Source organism: Ziziphus jujuba, chromosome 4 (assembly GCF_031755915.1).
Source record: "Ziziphus jujuba cultivar Dongzao chromosome 4, ASM3175591v1".
NCBI lineage: Eukaryota > Viridiplantae > Streptophyta > Magnoliopsida > Rosales > Rhamnaceae > Ziziphus > Ziziphus jujuba.
In genome coordinates, this window is record NC_083382.1 from 26022293 (window position 1) to 26035648 (window position 13356).

The following is a 13356-nucleotide window of genomic DNA, read 5'->3' on the forward strand; positions in this document are numbered from 1 at the left end:
GACAATGATAGACATGGTGGTCAATATCTTATGAAGGCATTTTGACGATGATATTGCATATATAAAAATACTTACTAAGTTCTAAAAACTCTGTAGGTGATGACATCAGTTTGTTTGACAATGATAGATCACGGTGGTCAATATCTTATGAAGGCATTTTGACAATGATATTGCATATATAAAAATACTTACTAAGTTCTAAAAACTCTGTAGGTGATGGCATCAGTTCGTTTGCCTCCAAAAATCCTTGCGATGCCAAAGTCTGATATATTTGCTTTATCTCCTTATGTAGAAGAACATTGCTGGTTCTTAAGTCTTGAATGATCTTCAGTCTAGAGTCTCATGATTTAAAAATGTTATGATTCATTTTTCAGAAATAATAGAAACAATAAGTTTGTTACAATAAATATATGAGGATATCAAATGATGGCGGGTGGCAACTTGATATAACTAATGGAAATGACATTGACAACATCTTTGGCTATCGACCATCTTCTAATGTGACAGTCAGCTCATTGTTGGAACAAGTTTCTGGTTTACTTGAAGAAGAAGCTTTGCTAGAAGGGCATCGTCTAACTACAAAGGCTGGTTGTTTAGGTGTTGGAAGGGTTGCGGTTTCACTGCCAAGCATGAAAACTACATGAGACATGGTCGGACGGTCACTTGGGTCCTCTTGTACACATAACAGTCCCACTGTTATGCACCTCAAATACTCCTCTTTCTTGCAGCTTTCACTTAATGTCTCCTCAATTAAATCCAAGGCCCTGTCTTCTTTCCACAAATGCCATGTCTGTAAAACAATTTTACTTTTAAGAAAAACGAGTATGTGTTAGCTTGGAAGTGGAAGATGGCAAACCAAAAAACTTACATAGCCTAGTAGACTCAAAGCTTGCTCCGGTTGGTAAAACCCTGTGTTCCTTTTTCCACTGATAATTTCAATTACAACTACACCAAAGCTAAAGACATCAGACTTTACTGAAAATAGCCCATCTAATGCATATTCTGGAGACATATAGCCGCTGCAAAATAACAACAGCTGAATAAGAGAACCTTTAGCAGATAAGTTTTGATAATTTATATAAATCTTAGTAAACTTACTAGGTTCCGACTACTCTTTTCGTGTTTTCTGCAGTTTCATTGCCTCCAAAAATCCTTGCCAAACCAAAGTCTGAAATCTTGGGGTTCATCTTTTCATCTAGTAGAATGTTGCTGGTTTTCAAATCTCTGTGAATAATTCTTAACCTCGAATCTTGGTGAAGATAGAGAAGTCCTCGAGAAATTCCCAAAATGATGTTAAAGCGCATGTCCCAATCCAATATCATGCACAGCCTTCTATCTTTCATTTTCCATTTTTATAGCATCATTAGTTTTTTTTTTTTTTTTTTTTTTTTTTTGTTATCAATAAATATACAACATATTATGCAGTAAAAAATCATTAGAAATATAATCAAATGACTAACCAAATATGAAAGAATCTAAGCTTCTGTTGGCCATGTATTCATAGATTAACATCTTTTCTTCTCCTTCAACACAATAACCCAAAAGTCTAACCAGATTCCGATGTTGAAGTTTGGCAATCAGCAGAACTTCATTTTTAAATTCCTCATGGCCTTGTCCGGAACCACTTGAGAGCCTCTTTACAGCAATTTCTTGTCCTCCTGGAAGGCTACCCTGATATTTGCCAGTTCCAAACAGACATCTCCTTGTTTAACAGGAAGCAGTTATTTTAAATCTATATGAGTATTAATGGAAGGGTTAGTTACCTTGTATACAGGTCCAAACCCCCCTTGTCCAAGCTTGTTTGCGTTGGAAAAGTAAGCTGTAGCAGCAAGTATGCTTTCCAAATCAAAGAAAGGTACATCTATGCCTTTTGCATCATCCTCTTTAAACCTTCCTGATTCAATCAAGCTTTTAACACGTCTCTCACAGTCATATAAGTGAAGAACTGCATTCTTTTGCATACTTCCCCCGCTATCTGAATTTCAAAAAATAAAACTCCTCATTTTAGTTACTTACAGTTCATATCAAATTATACAGCTAAAATTGGTTAGTTCCGTCTTTTCAGGTTGGATTCATATTCAAACAAACACACACACACCCACACACACACACACACATATATATGTATTTATTAATACTGGCCTAGGCTTTCTGTTTACCTTGTCTCTTGACAACCTTTCTTCTCCGTAAACAGATATAAAAAATAGTGCTTGAGAGAATAATTAGCAAAATTATACTTGGAAAAGTTATCCCAATGATCAGAGCCAAGGTCATTTTTCCTCTCCCACCAGTTTCCTTACTGTAATCATCACCTGCATACATTAAAAGGGACACGTCACTTGGATAATATTATGAATGTGCTATAGTCAGTCAGAGATTGCATGACAATATGCATAACAAGTAAAGAAAATTTGTTTTTATCTAAAAAGTAAATAAAACCTGTCTTCCTTGATTTAATAATTGATTAATATACGACTGCAAAGAAAACTACAAAAGATTTGCCATGCGTAGTTTATTTTATATATTAGAATATGATGAAGATGCATTCAGAAAAGAATATCTCTCCCCTTTCATACGAGTTAAAATCATTCTCAATAACAAAATCCTAAATGGTAGAATTGCTGCCAGTAGCTGTATTGGTCTAAATTAGTTTCATCAATAACCAAAATTTACCAATAAAAGGAAAATAATTGACTAATTTTTCTTATTATAAACTGATACCTGCAGTACATTTCAATTTCAAGTTATCCCATCGAAAATTTATGTTGCAGATGCACCTGTTCTTTCCTTTTTGAGTTGCACTGCAAGTTGAATTAGGCCAATCCTGGCAGTCAGCAGAGGAAGAACAAGGTGGCTCCAATGGTGGATCCCATGAAATTTCTACTATGTCTCCATTTTTAAATGATATTTCAGAACTAGAATTGGCTAGATCAGCATTACACCTTCCGGTCAAATGAAATGGTAATGCTTGGTTGAGCAGCAGAGTTTTGCCTCTTAAACTATTTTTACAATTATCTGCTTCTTTGGTTTGGATGACAAATTTCTGTGTGTCTGGATTGATGCTTACAACTTGATATGCGCCACTGGGTGTCTCAAAGCTAACCTGGTCACTGGAGCTGTTGCAGCGAAAACTGTAATACAAGGGATCACCACATTTTGGTCCAGTGCTAAGGGGATAAGGGATCAGGTTTGTGCCACATGTTTCACAGCTCCTTGCTGTTGATTCTGCAGAAAGACAATCTACTTGTAATATAAAAAACCAAAAGGAACTAAGGCTAGTCATAAAGAATAATAAGCTGATCCACTTTGATTCACAAACTTTTGAAACCATGGTAAATCTATCAATTGCAATTCTTGTTGTTAACAGAAAATAGGGTACTAATGGAAATTGGCCAAAAGCACATCTTATCTCACATATCTTATCATTCTTTCAATATCAATATACTAGACAATAACTTCTGTTGGCTCTGAATGGCCTACCTTCATTACTAAGGTGTAAGGCCACCCTTAATTTGGAGTCCATTTATAATGATTGAAGCTTTAGAGGTTTAACAATAAAACATTATCCGACTTACGCTGCTTTGTCAACATAGAAGTACCATTACCAAATTGCTTGAAATTTTTGGATAGTCAAGATAACTCAAGGAACTTTTAGAAAGAAAGATTCTTACCAATGTCTGAAACTGCTACACGTACATGGAGATTCTGGCCGCTGTCATACTCCTCCTGAAGATTGTCAAGATCCTCTGACCATATCCAACATGTAGAGCTACCAGTTCCACCCCGTCGTGTCATGTCAGCTTCTTCATATAAATAAGCTTGGCACTGACAGTTGTTAAGGCATTCAATTTTGCACTCCATTTCATTCTTTGCATTAAATTGAGAGTCAGGGTCTCCAACTTTCATCATCTTTAGGTTCAAGAATGTGTCACCCTTAGCAGTATTGCCACATGTAATTGACTTCCTCGCACATCCAGCTGAATAATCTCCAGTATTCCAATTTTCTGGTGAGGTTGGCTTGAAACCAGGCAAACACTTGCAGATCAGGTCATTTTTACTATTACAGCTACCAAAATTTCCACAAGCATTAAACACACTGCACTTATCTCTGGGAACTGCCCAGATCAATGACCAAACCTTCTGAGTATCCAACAAAAAATACTGAATTTGGCCAGAAAAACTCATTACAAGTCTTGTATGAATGTATAATGATGATGTGAGATATGGAACAGAGTTATTACGGACTACCGTAGAGGTGAAATTTGATAGCAAGTAAAGTATTGCAGAAGGCATCTCATTGAGACCAATGAATTTACCTGAGATTCCACTCCTCCAGTACTTAACAGATCTCTTCAATAAGATGACTTGGTTCATTCTTTCTTGATCTTGCTGAAATGAAAAGTTCCCTACTGCTGGATCATCATAACTTTTCCATGAAGTCAATACTAAATTTTCATCCAACTTCATTCCCGGAAGAAAGGTATCAGTTGGATTTTCAAAACTCTGCCAGAGAATTGTAACAGAGTTGTTCTGCTGCTCTTCATAGGTCAGTGCAAGATTCCCAGTATCCAGTATCATTGCTATCCTGTTCATTGATGATGATCTTTCAATCCTAGTGGACCAGTAAGTTTCCCCATTTTTATCTAATACCTTGAGATTACCATCGTCTGCGATGGTAAAAACACCACCAGTATCTGAAAGAGGGCTATCTCGGTTGGCAACCCAAACAACTATCCGAGGACTTAACCCATAGTACCATATTCCAACATATCTTCTATTATCGGGGCTTCCATTAGGAGTAAAAAATCCTAATTCAAATCTTTGTCCCGATGAAACCAGAGTAGTCCCCCTTGAATCATCACTAAGGAAACTGTATGATGTGATGCTGTCTTTAGCTGAGCAACATAGAAAAGAAGTGCATAACAAGAATGTGTACAAAAAGAAGATATGCGACATGTCATTTACCGACCAACTAATGATGATTATTCTTCCAATCTTCTTTCTTTTGCTTACCATGTTTATAGAATGTAAGTGTCTGGATTTTTCTTCTGAACCAGGAGGCAAACAGTAAAAAGCTAATCCCAACTTTTCCACAGAAGCTGCTGCCAAGATTCAAAAGACTTTACTTTCTAGAAGAGTGCTCTTCCTGCTGTTTTTCATTATCTAGAATGTCCCCACATAACTTGACAGGATGTTGACAATTTGCCAGGACTTAATTGGTCAGCTGGAGTGAAATTCATTTTCTCTTTCATAATTTGAAGTGGCAGGACACTTATATCCAATAGTTAAGAATGAAGCCCTGAAGTTAAAAAGGCAAGGGAGATAAATAAGCAGAAGGAATTTGAAAGGCGAAAACAATGCTCATTTATAGAGCGTACAGAGACATATTTTCCATGAAACATAATATGAAAAAGCAAACGGAGGCAGGCACCACCATCAACTTAACAAATTTGATTTCCTAGACTCCGTATATAGAGAAAACTCATTCTATGTTTTGCTAGTGTCTGAACGATCTTGGAAAGCAAATATCTCAAGGTCAATTTGGTAAATGGATCTATGATGTTACTGTTTCAGTTGGGAGGATAATATAATAATAATAATAATCTGCAAATCTCAGTGGTAATACATTAGACTAAGTTGAATTATTGCTCATTGTTTGTCTGATTATGTTTTTTAATTTTATTTTTATCATCTTTCATTTTGTGGTCCCATGTCTTTTTTTTTTTCTTCCTCGAGAAAAAATTTGACAATGTATTAGGCGGGTTTCTTTTCATGAAACAATATCTGTCTCTTCTTTTGGTTTTTCAATTAAAATTTTCATGATAACGACTGACAAAGACCATTGTCAATGTGCATTCTTTTTTTTTCTTTTTTCTTTTTTATAACTTCTAAGGTAATACTTGCATGAACCTAAGCTTACAAAATAACTTTTTTATTCTAGTTGGCCTCGATAAAAAGAAAAAGAAAAGGTATGCAGTAACGTCTTACGAGGCCACTATTTGTCAGTCCGCATTGGAATAAGAATTTGGAAAACATGTGCAGCTGAATGCTGTGGATGAACTGCAGACTGGTTCTCATGGTGGTTCCCACTGGATTTTGAGACTTTGTAAATTCGTATTTCTAAACACAGTGCCCCTGGAATTTGATCTGTCAGGCCATTGGAGCATTCCTTATTTACATTTTTAACACTTCGGTTCGCAGAATATTTTTCATTACATAATATTTCCACAAGGTTGTCCTCCATCGATATGGATGGAGAATATCTGTGTTTCTCTTTAAATATTTGTGAGGACAGAACAACATCCACATGCTTTGTTTTGATGTTGCACTTTGAGTTGCTTTGAGTTTGGATAGCTGCTCTGTCCTGGAATATGTCAATATCCGGACTGCATTTTAAGGTCATTGTCTTGTTTCTTTGGAAATTAGAAGACTGGACTGTCCCTCTATGTGACAAAGTAATGACACATTATATTTTTTATCCAATATCATATACCAATTATTTAAATGTAATTTAAATATATGGTATATCAGTAAATGATTGGTAGGTGACTCCACTTAAGAGTAACGGTTACTAACATATACTATTGGCTTTGGATAAATTTTGCTAGTAAAATATATTTTTACTTTGTATAAATTTCACGTTAATATCTTTGTGTTGAGTTATATGAAACCTAAATTTCTACATTTTTGAATCTCTTTGACCATTTTTGCGCCGAGTAGAGATGTAAAATGTCACGCTGCTTGGTCAGCTCCTCCAATCACGAGCTAACCAAGTGGCCTTGCAACTCCGTTAACGCAGGAAGACTATTCAGAACCTGCAAATCTAACCTTGTACTAGACAATATAGAGCTGCTTCTGGATTTGTAAAGATAATAAACAATTCAAGTGCTTCAATTTATTCATTGAATCTGTTTAGACTTCGAGGTTTATCAAGATCTGTCGTTCAATAGAAAAAGGAAAAGAGCAAAAAACAAATACATATATATATATGAAAATAACATAGCTACCTGAAATTATGCAATTACATATCTACCCCCATTTCAGTTGAAAGTAACATAATACATCTAACAGCGGAGTGCCAATTATTTGTTTGAAACCAGTGAGAGCTTACATTTAGATTGCATTAAAGGTTTAGAGCTATATTAGTATAAATCTCTAGTTGTGTTGTCCATATGATTCTAAAAAGGTTAACTACAGCCCGCAATAATTGGGATTCCTCCCACCAGCCTCTAAATTTTAAATAGAAGCCCCAATAACTGGGATTCTCCCTGCCATCCCTACAAGTTTTACATTCCTCATACATATAACTTAAAAAACTTAAAAACCAGAAAAACAAATGCACTCACTTTACAATGGGTGGATTGGCTAACTGTTGTAACTGATGAACAACATGAGACATCCGGGGGCGCATAGATGGGACATGCTGCGTACAGGCATAAACAAGGTCCACCACCTTCTGGATAATAGCAGCCTCTGGAATGACAGAAGAAGATGATATTATGTGAGGATCCAAGAGATCTGGGTACCGATGAGCTTGCACCAGAGGTGTAGCCCATTCAAAGATACTCTGCCAACCAACTGAATCCACTGCCTGAGCAGGCCTACGGCCACTCACAATTTCAAGCAGCAGTACACCAAAACTATATACATCGCTCTTTGTTGTAAGCTCATTTCTGTAGACAAATTCAGGAGCTAGGTATCCATATGTGCCACCTGCCATCACTGTTCTCTCATGCATTACTTCATAGGGCACAAATTTCGAGAGACCAACACCCATTAGATGTGCTCCAAACTCTTCATCAAGCAGCACATTACTGGCACGGATATCATGATGCACAACATGTGGTTTAACCTTGTCATGCAGAAACCTTTTTTAAGAAAGAACAGGTAAGAACCAATTAAATATGTTATCAGCATCTCTCAAACAACTTCAAAAAGGGAGGAGTAGTTACATGCTAAAACATTATAAGGATGAAATATAAACAAGGACTTTTCACAAAGAAAACAAACGGTATTATTCCAACAATCTTATATATAAAAGTTTACCAGGAGCAATTAACTGGGATTTGACAACCAACTCCCTCTTTGTCTTAGAAGCTACTCTCATATCATGTATTAGAGAAAATATGTAGAAGCTGTTTATTTATTGTCTTCCTAAGTTTATGTATTTAACCTGAAAATACAAATAATTACCCCCACTTGAATCAGAATGATTTCCTACCAGAAGCATCACTCAATGTACAATTATACAGAAATCTTTTCTGGCATACTGAAAAGGATGCTTTCTACATAATTATCAATCACCAGAAAATATTCCAGGATGCATTAAAAACATGCTCATACTCAGCAGTTAAAATCTACAGCCATATTCCCTTGTCAAGAAGACACAACTTTAATAGGGGCATTGGCTACTTAAAGCTTCAAAAATGTGGAAGAAAATACTAACAAATAAAGTAAACAACTGCACATGCAATCAGGAAAAGATGTATTAAGGTCATGTCCCTTTAGATTTTAGACTACAGGCTTGATGTAGATGTAGGACCAGGATAGAGAGAAAACTTCACATAGAGTTTGACAAAGAAGGGAGAAAATAGATGAAGGAATAAAAGTAGACGAACATAGGGAGAAATAGACAAAAATAAGAGGGAAGATAGAGAAAAACACTAGAGGAGGGGGGGGGGGGGGGGGGGGGGGGGGGAACACATTTATACGAAAATTCATGATCTCAATCAAGTCTGTATTAGGGTTCTAGAGAGCATACTTAATAACATAACAAACTGGAAAAGGAAACTAAACTAATTTAAAAGGGAAACGGATAAAATAAGGAAACTAACAAAGGTTGGAAATAAAACCCAAACCAAACTAAACACAAATGAAATACAAGATTACTCAACATCCATATTAAAGAACAATTGTTAATAAAACTCTTATTATAGTTTTCTGCACCACTAAGACTGATAGGGTAATCCTAAAGCTCAGTTACATCACTTTCTAGTGGTTCAATGTGATCTCACTTAAGATATATTTTTTAAAGTTGGCGAGCCTAAGCTATCTCTATCCCTCAATTTTAGTAGCACTCAGTCTTTCACTGCAACTAGTAACACATTTGTAAAATAGTTGTTCTCATACCAATGCATAAAAAAAATAACCATGATTTTTTTTTTTTCATAAAACAAAACTTCATATCAGGAAAAATTCTGCACCAATATGGTTGAATAATTTGTCAAAAGTTGAAGGTGCTAGTTTGTTTAGCTAATATAGCTCCTTGACATTGTACTGGGGACCTTGAACTGAATCTTGCCTTCATCTAACAGTGAAAGTCTATCAAAAGCAAGTTCTACCTACCGTTATGTAATTCATTTATCTAATGATCCTCCAACAAACCAAAAATTAAAAATGTCCAATTAATGTATCCCAAAGGCTGTAATCAGACTCACAAATTGATAAAGAAATTAAACAAAATAAGAAACATGGTTTTTAAAATGAAGCAAAATTTGCAAAGAAGAAGATATTTGAATTAAGATATTTGAATTAGTGTACTTTAGAATATGAAAATAGTTTTGGGGAAAATGACACTTCATAGAATGTTAATAAGAAATGATGTTATTTCCTAAATTGAGTTAGAAGACAGAAATAGTGGGGCAGCAAAAAAATGAGAAAATTGCTCATGCATGAACATTGGAAAGAAAAATTAAAGGTACCAGAATTATGGACAAACATTAAGAGATGAACATTATACTTACAAGTTACATTTAGATTTCATCATAACTATTATTAGAAGAGCCTATTTATCACATTCTCAAAATTCAGGGGTGAAAATTATTCTTTTAAAGTGTTTGGGTCTTAATTCTTATAAAGATAAAAATGGAATTTGAATCCCCCCAACCCAACCCTGCATGCAAGCATGCCAACCAAAAGAAAAAAAGTTATAACTTACGCAATTCCTTGAGCAAGAGTAGTGGCAATTTTCATTCTCATGGTCCAATCTAAGCTCCGACCACCCCTTGGAATGTGGTGAAGCCATTTGTCTAATGGCCCATTGACTATAAACTCATAGACAATGTAGCGGTCACCATGATTATAGCAGCAACCTATCACAGCAACCAAATTTGGATGGTGAAGCCTTGCAACCCTTCCAATTTCAGAATAGAACTCTTTTTTCCTCTGAAAACTAGACCTCTTTAACCTCTTAACCGCCACCCTTGAACCATCAGGTAGAAGTCCACAATATGTGCCACCTGTCTTGGCATCTCCAAGAAGACGATTTCCCTCACTGAAGTTCTTTGTAATTGACCTAAGTTCATCTTTTGGGAAAACTTTCCACGACAGGGGAACTAATGCCAAAGCTGCAGAGTTAGTTAGTTTGCGAGAGTGTCTGCGCTTCTTGCTCCGCTTATATGCAAGAAGCCAAATGACTACAGCTAAAGTTGTGAAGAGGATCAACCCACTCACAAGAGCTAGAATGATAAGATATTCTTTGTGGCAATGCAAGTGGTAGCACTTATTCCCTGAAAGAAACAACAGCAAAAAAGGGAATCATGCTCTGTAGGTTAACCTACAATATTAGGTTTTGGAGAAATACAGGAATAGGAGAACCTAATATTTAAGTAAACAATATAGTGTCTTTGACATAGGAGTCAAGACATACCTATTTCAACCATGCATATAAACTCACGAGAGTTATTGCAATTTTCACCAGAGAGAGATGCAGATCCATTAATCACCAATGTACAAAAATCAACTGATACATTGTTGTGACAAGACAAACTACTGCAATTGGACTGGAGGGACACCAAAGAAAAAATAGACTCATTCCACTGGGAAGTATTATCCGACCACTTCCAACCAAGGCCAAAAGTGGACTTGACACGTCTTCCTCCAACCCAGCAGCCATTAGTGGTTTTCCCACATAAATTTTCAGCAAAGTTTAGTTCTTCAGACATTGCCAATGCTGCTAAATGTCCGCCATAACTATTACAATGGGTCTCTGACCCATTCCATGATAGGGAAGTTCCAATATAACCAAAGCACTTGCTTTTACTGGGACCAATCGTCCAACCAGTTGGGCACGGTGCTGTTTACAGAGAAATTAAATTATTGAAGCATACAAAGTAGAGAATAAAATCAAGGATACATGAAGAAAAAGCAAATATATATAAAATCAAACAACAGATTTTTATGCTCAGACAAGTTTACGAATTATTAAATAATACAGTAAATAATGTCAATGTTGAAATAGGAAGATTCTAACATTACAAATGTGTCTTAGAAAGCAGTTTTTTAACATAGGCAAAGGAAGTGAATTAATGCAGCATATGAAAGAGCATTCAACTAAGGTATTCTGCTCTTACATATTACATGGTTTACACCTGTCATTTTTATGCATAATCATGAAAAATTATTTAAAGACAAAATTCATCTTTTGTCACATGCTGTGATCATTGTCAATAACAAGAGTATTATGCTCCATGGGTAGACCATGATCCAGTTCATCAAACAACTTAGTCATCATTCCCTAGTGATTCTTTATATTTTGATTTGTGTGGTGCTGAAGACTTACATTTCGTTCTATTACAGTCCTTCTATGAATTGGGTTTAAATAGGTCAAGCCCTGTTAACTATAGTTCCTTCACAGAATTTGCATGCTTCATTAGTTGAATCATGAACAGGTTGTCTCAAATCCTCCTATATTCGTATATTTACATAACCTACACTTACAGCTAATGGAACATGCCACTAATTTTCTGTGTTGTGAAATTCCTTCAGTAAAATTCTCTAAGTTATTCACAATATAACAAAACCCAACCAAGCCATAAGACAATATATAAATCTGATTTTTTTTCCTTTTTCTTTTTTTTTTTTTTTAAAGCAAAATCAAAGCAACAAATCATGCTAAAAGTTTCAAGTACAGCACATCACAAAATTATTTATTAACATTGAAAAAATAAAAAATAAAATCTGACCTTTACTTCCTTCACTCCTAGAAGCTTCCAATCGCCTATGAATCAACTTGTTAAGAATCTAAGAAGATTGAAGCTTCAGTATATGGATTCACAAGCTAACATTTCTGGTTTTTGAAATATATAAACAGTAACAGCAGAATTCAAATGCATTTCTATCTGATTTCTTACCATATCCGAAGCATATGCATCGTATAAAACACTAGCAATCAAAAGCAAAGCCAATTGCTGAGCAACAATTTTCACTTCCATCGCAACCCTAGAATGAGAAATGTCAAGTAACAAACGGCAAAACTAAGTAGGTAATTCAAACGTAAGAACTAAAATGCGCAACAAATATCACTAAGCTATGCCTAAATTTAGCTTTAGTTCTGAATTTTATTTTTTTTTCCTTCTGGTTCATTTTCTCAGAAGCCAAAAGGGAAAATAATGAAAGCCATGTACGCAAAAGCACAAGAGTTGCTTACCCTGAAATCATAAACCACCTGTCAGAGGTTTAACTAAGCAACAAAAAAAAAAACAAAAAAAAAAACAAAAAAAAAAAAAAAAACAAATGGCGGCTTACTTTTGGCTGCGGAGAAAACCTGCGAAACTAGAAGAAAATGAATTAACGAGTTGGAAGAAAACAAAAACAGAGAGCAGCAAATGCTGGGTCTGAGGCGCAACCATACAGGTGAGGTTCTTGAATTCGTTGGGGGTCCCAGAATGACAAGTAATTTTGGATTCAGGAAAATGAATATCAATTCCATTTTTCTAAATTTTGTTTTTTTTTTTTTTTTTTTTTTTAACGCATTTACTAGAGTTTCTCACCTACCAAACAGAGGGCATAATAATTCTCACAAAAAAAAAAAAAAAAGGGGCATATGAATGCAAAAATGTTTTTGAGTTTCGCCTCTAAATTAAAAATTTTGTTTCGAGACATCATTCACTAACAAAATATGTTTTTAAAAGCTATGATAATATAAATTGACCTTTATATTAAACTAATAATTATGTATGAAAAATTTTATAATTTAATACTTTAAATTAGGATTTGCTAGCAAAAATTTTAAGCTAAACTAGAAGCCTTTTTTTTTTAGCCGAAAAATACTTTGCTAAAACTTTTAGTCAAACTACAAGCTTTTTTTCTTAGCAGAAAAATACTTAACTTTTATTAAAAATAAAAAAAAATAATTAATTTAATAAAATAGAGATCTTACAAATATAGACACCAATAACTGGTTTAAAAATGAAAATTTAGTCGGGAAAATGTTGTAAATTTATATATATATATATATATATATATATATAGTAGCTCTTGGAAGAAAGTAATAATAACTTTTAAAACGATTCTTCTTTTTTTTTTTTTTCAAACATTTAAAATGATTCTTTTGTAAATATAAAGAATACAATGAAT

General features: G+C 34.8%; 2 protein-coding genes across 3 annotated transcripts; both read right to left on the reverse strand.

Moving 5' to 3' along the window:
- Positions 1-303: 303 nt before the first annotated feature.
- On the reverse strand, positions 304-5424 carry LOC107416894 (G-type lectin S-receptor-like serine/threonine-protein kinase At4g03230). Its single transcript, XM_016025444.4, has 8 exons — positions 3672-5424; positions 2722-3225; positions 2160-2312; positions 1764-1975; positions 1461-1671; positions 1099-1336; positions 869-1019; positions 304-790 (listed from the first exon to the last, which is right to left on the reverse strand). Exons 1-8 carry the CDS (start codon positions 5014-5016, stop codon positions 482-484), a joined length of 3123 nt encoding a protein of 1040 aa, XP_015880930.1. The 5' UTR covers positions 5017-5424; the 3' UTR covers positions 304-481.
- Positions 5425-6960: 1536 nt separating this feature from the next.
- Positions 6961-12746, reverse strand: LOC107416903 (C-type lectin receptor-like tyrosine-protein kinase At1g52310). 2 transcript variants are annotated; one of them, XM_016025454.4, is made up of 7 exons: positions 12526-12746; positions 12428-12445; positions 12132-12219; positions 11964-12021; positions 10649-11074; positions 9938-10508; positions 6961-7868 (listed from the first exon to the last, which is right to left on the reverse strand). In XM_016025454.4, exons 1-7 carry the CDS (start codon positions 12627-12629, stop codon positions 7343-7345), a joined length of 1791 nt encoding a protein of 596 aa, XP_015880940.3. In that variant the 5' UTR covers positions 12630-12746; the 3' UTR covers positions 6961-7342. The 2 variants fall into 2 exon arrangements, with proteins under 2 accessions (XP_015880940.3, XP_015880941.3); XM_016025455.4 differs by lacking the exon at positions 12428-12445 and having other exon boundaries at positions 12526-12745.
- Between the last annotated feature and the right edge of the window lie 610 nt (positions 12747-13356).

Bases quoted from the DNA above. Each gene is read 5' to 3' on its own strand.
- LOC107416894 (XM_016025444.4), bottom strand. From the start codon at position 5,016: ATGGTAAGCAAAAGAAAGAAGATTGGAAGAATAATCATCATTAGTTGG. The intron at 3,226-3,671 runs GTAAGAATCTTT...GTCTTTCTGCAG, and splicing joins TGTAGCAGTTTCAGACATTG to AATCAACAGCAAGGAGCTGT. The intron at 1,976-2,159 runs GTAAACAGAAAG...TTTGAAATTCAG, and splicing joins AAAGGTTGTCAAGAGACAAG to ATAGCGGGGGAAGTATGCAA.
- LOC107416903 (XM_016025454.4), bottom strand. From the start codon at position 12,629: ATGGTTGCGCCTCAGACCCAGCATTTGCTGCTCTCTGTTTTTGTTTTC. The intron at 12,022-12,131 runs GTAAGAAATCAG...CAATCTTCTTAG, and splicing joins ATGCATATGCTTCGGATATG to ATTCTTAACAAGTTGATTCA. The intron at 10,509-10,648 runs GTATGTCTTGAC...TGTTTCTTTCAG, and splicing joins TATATGCATGGTTGAAATAG to GGAATAAGTGCTACCACTTG.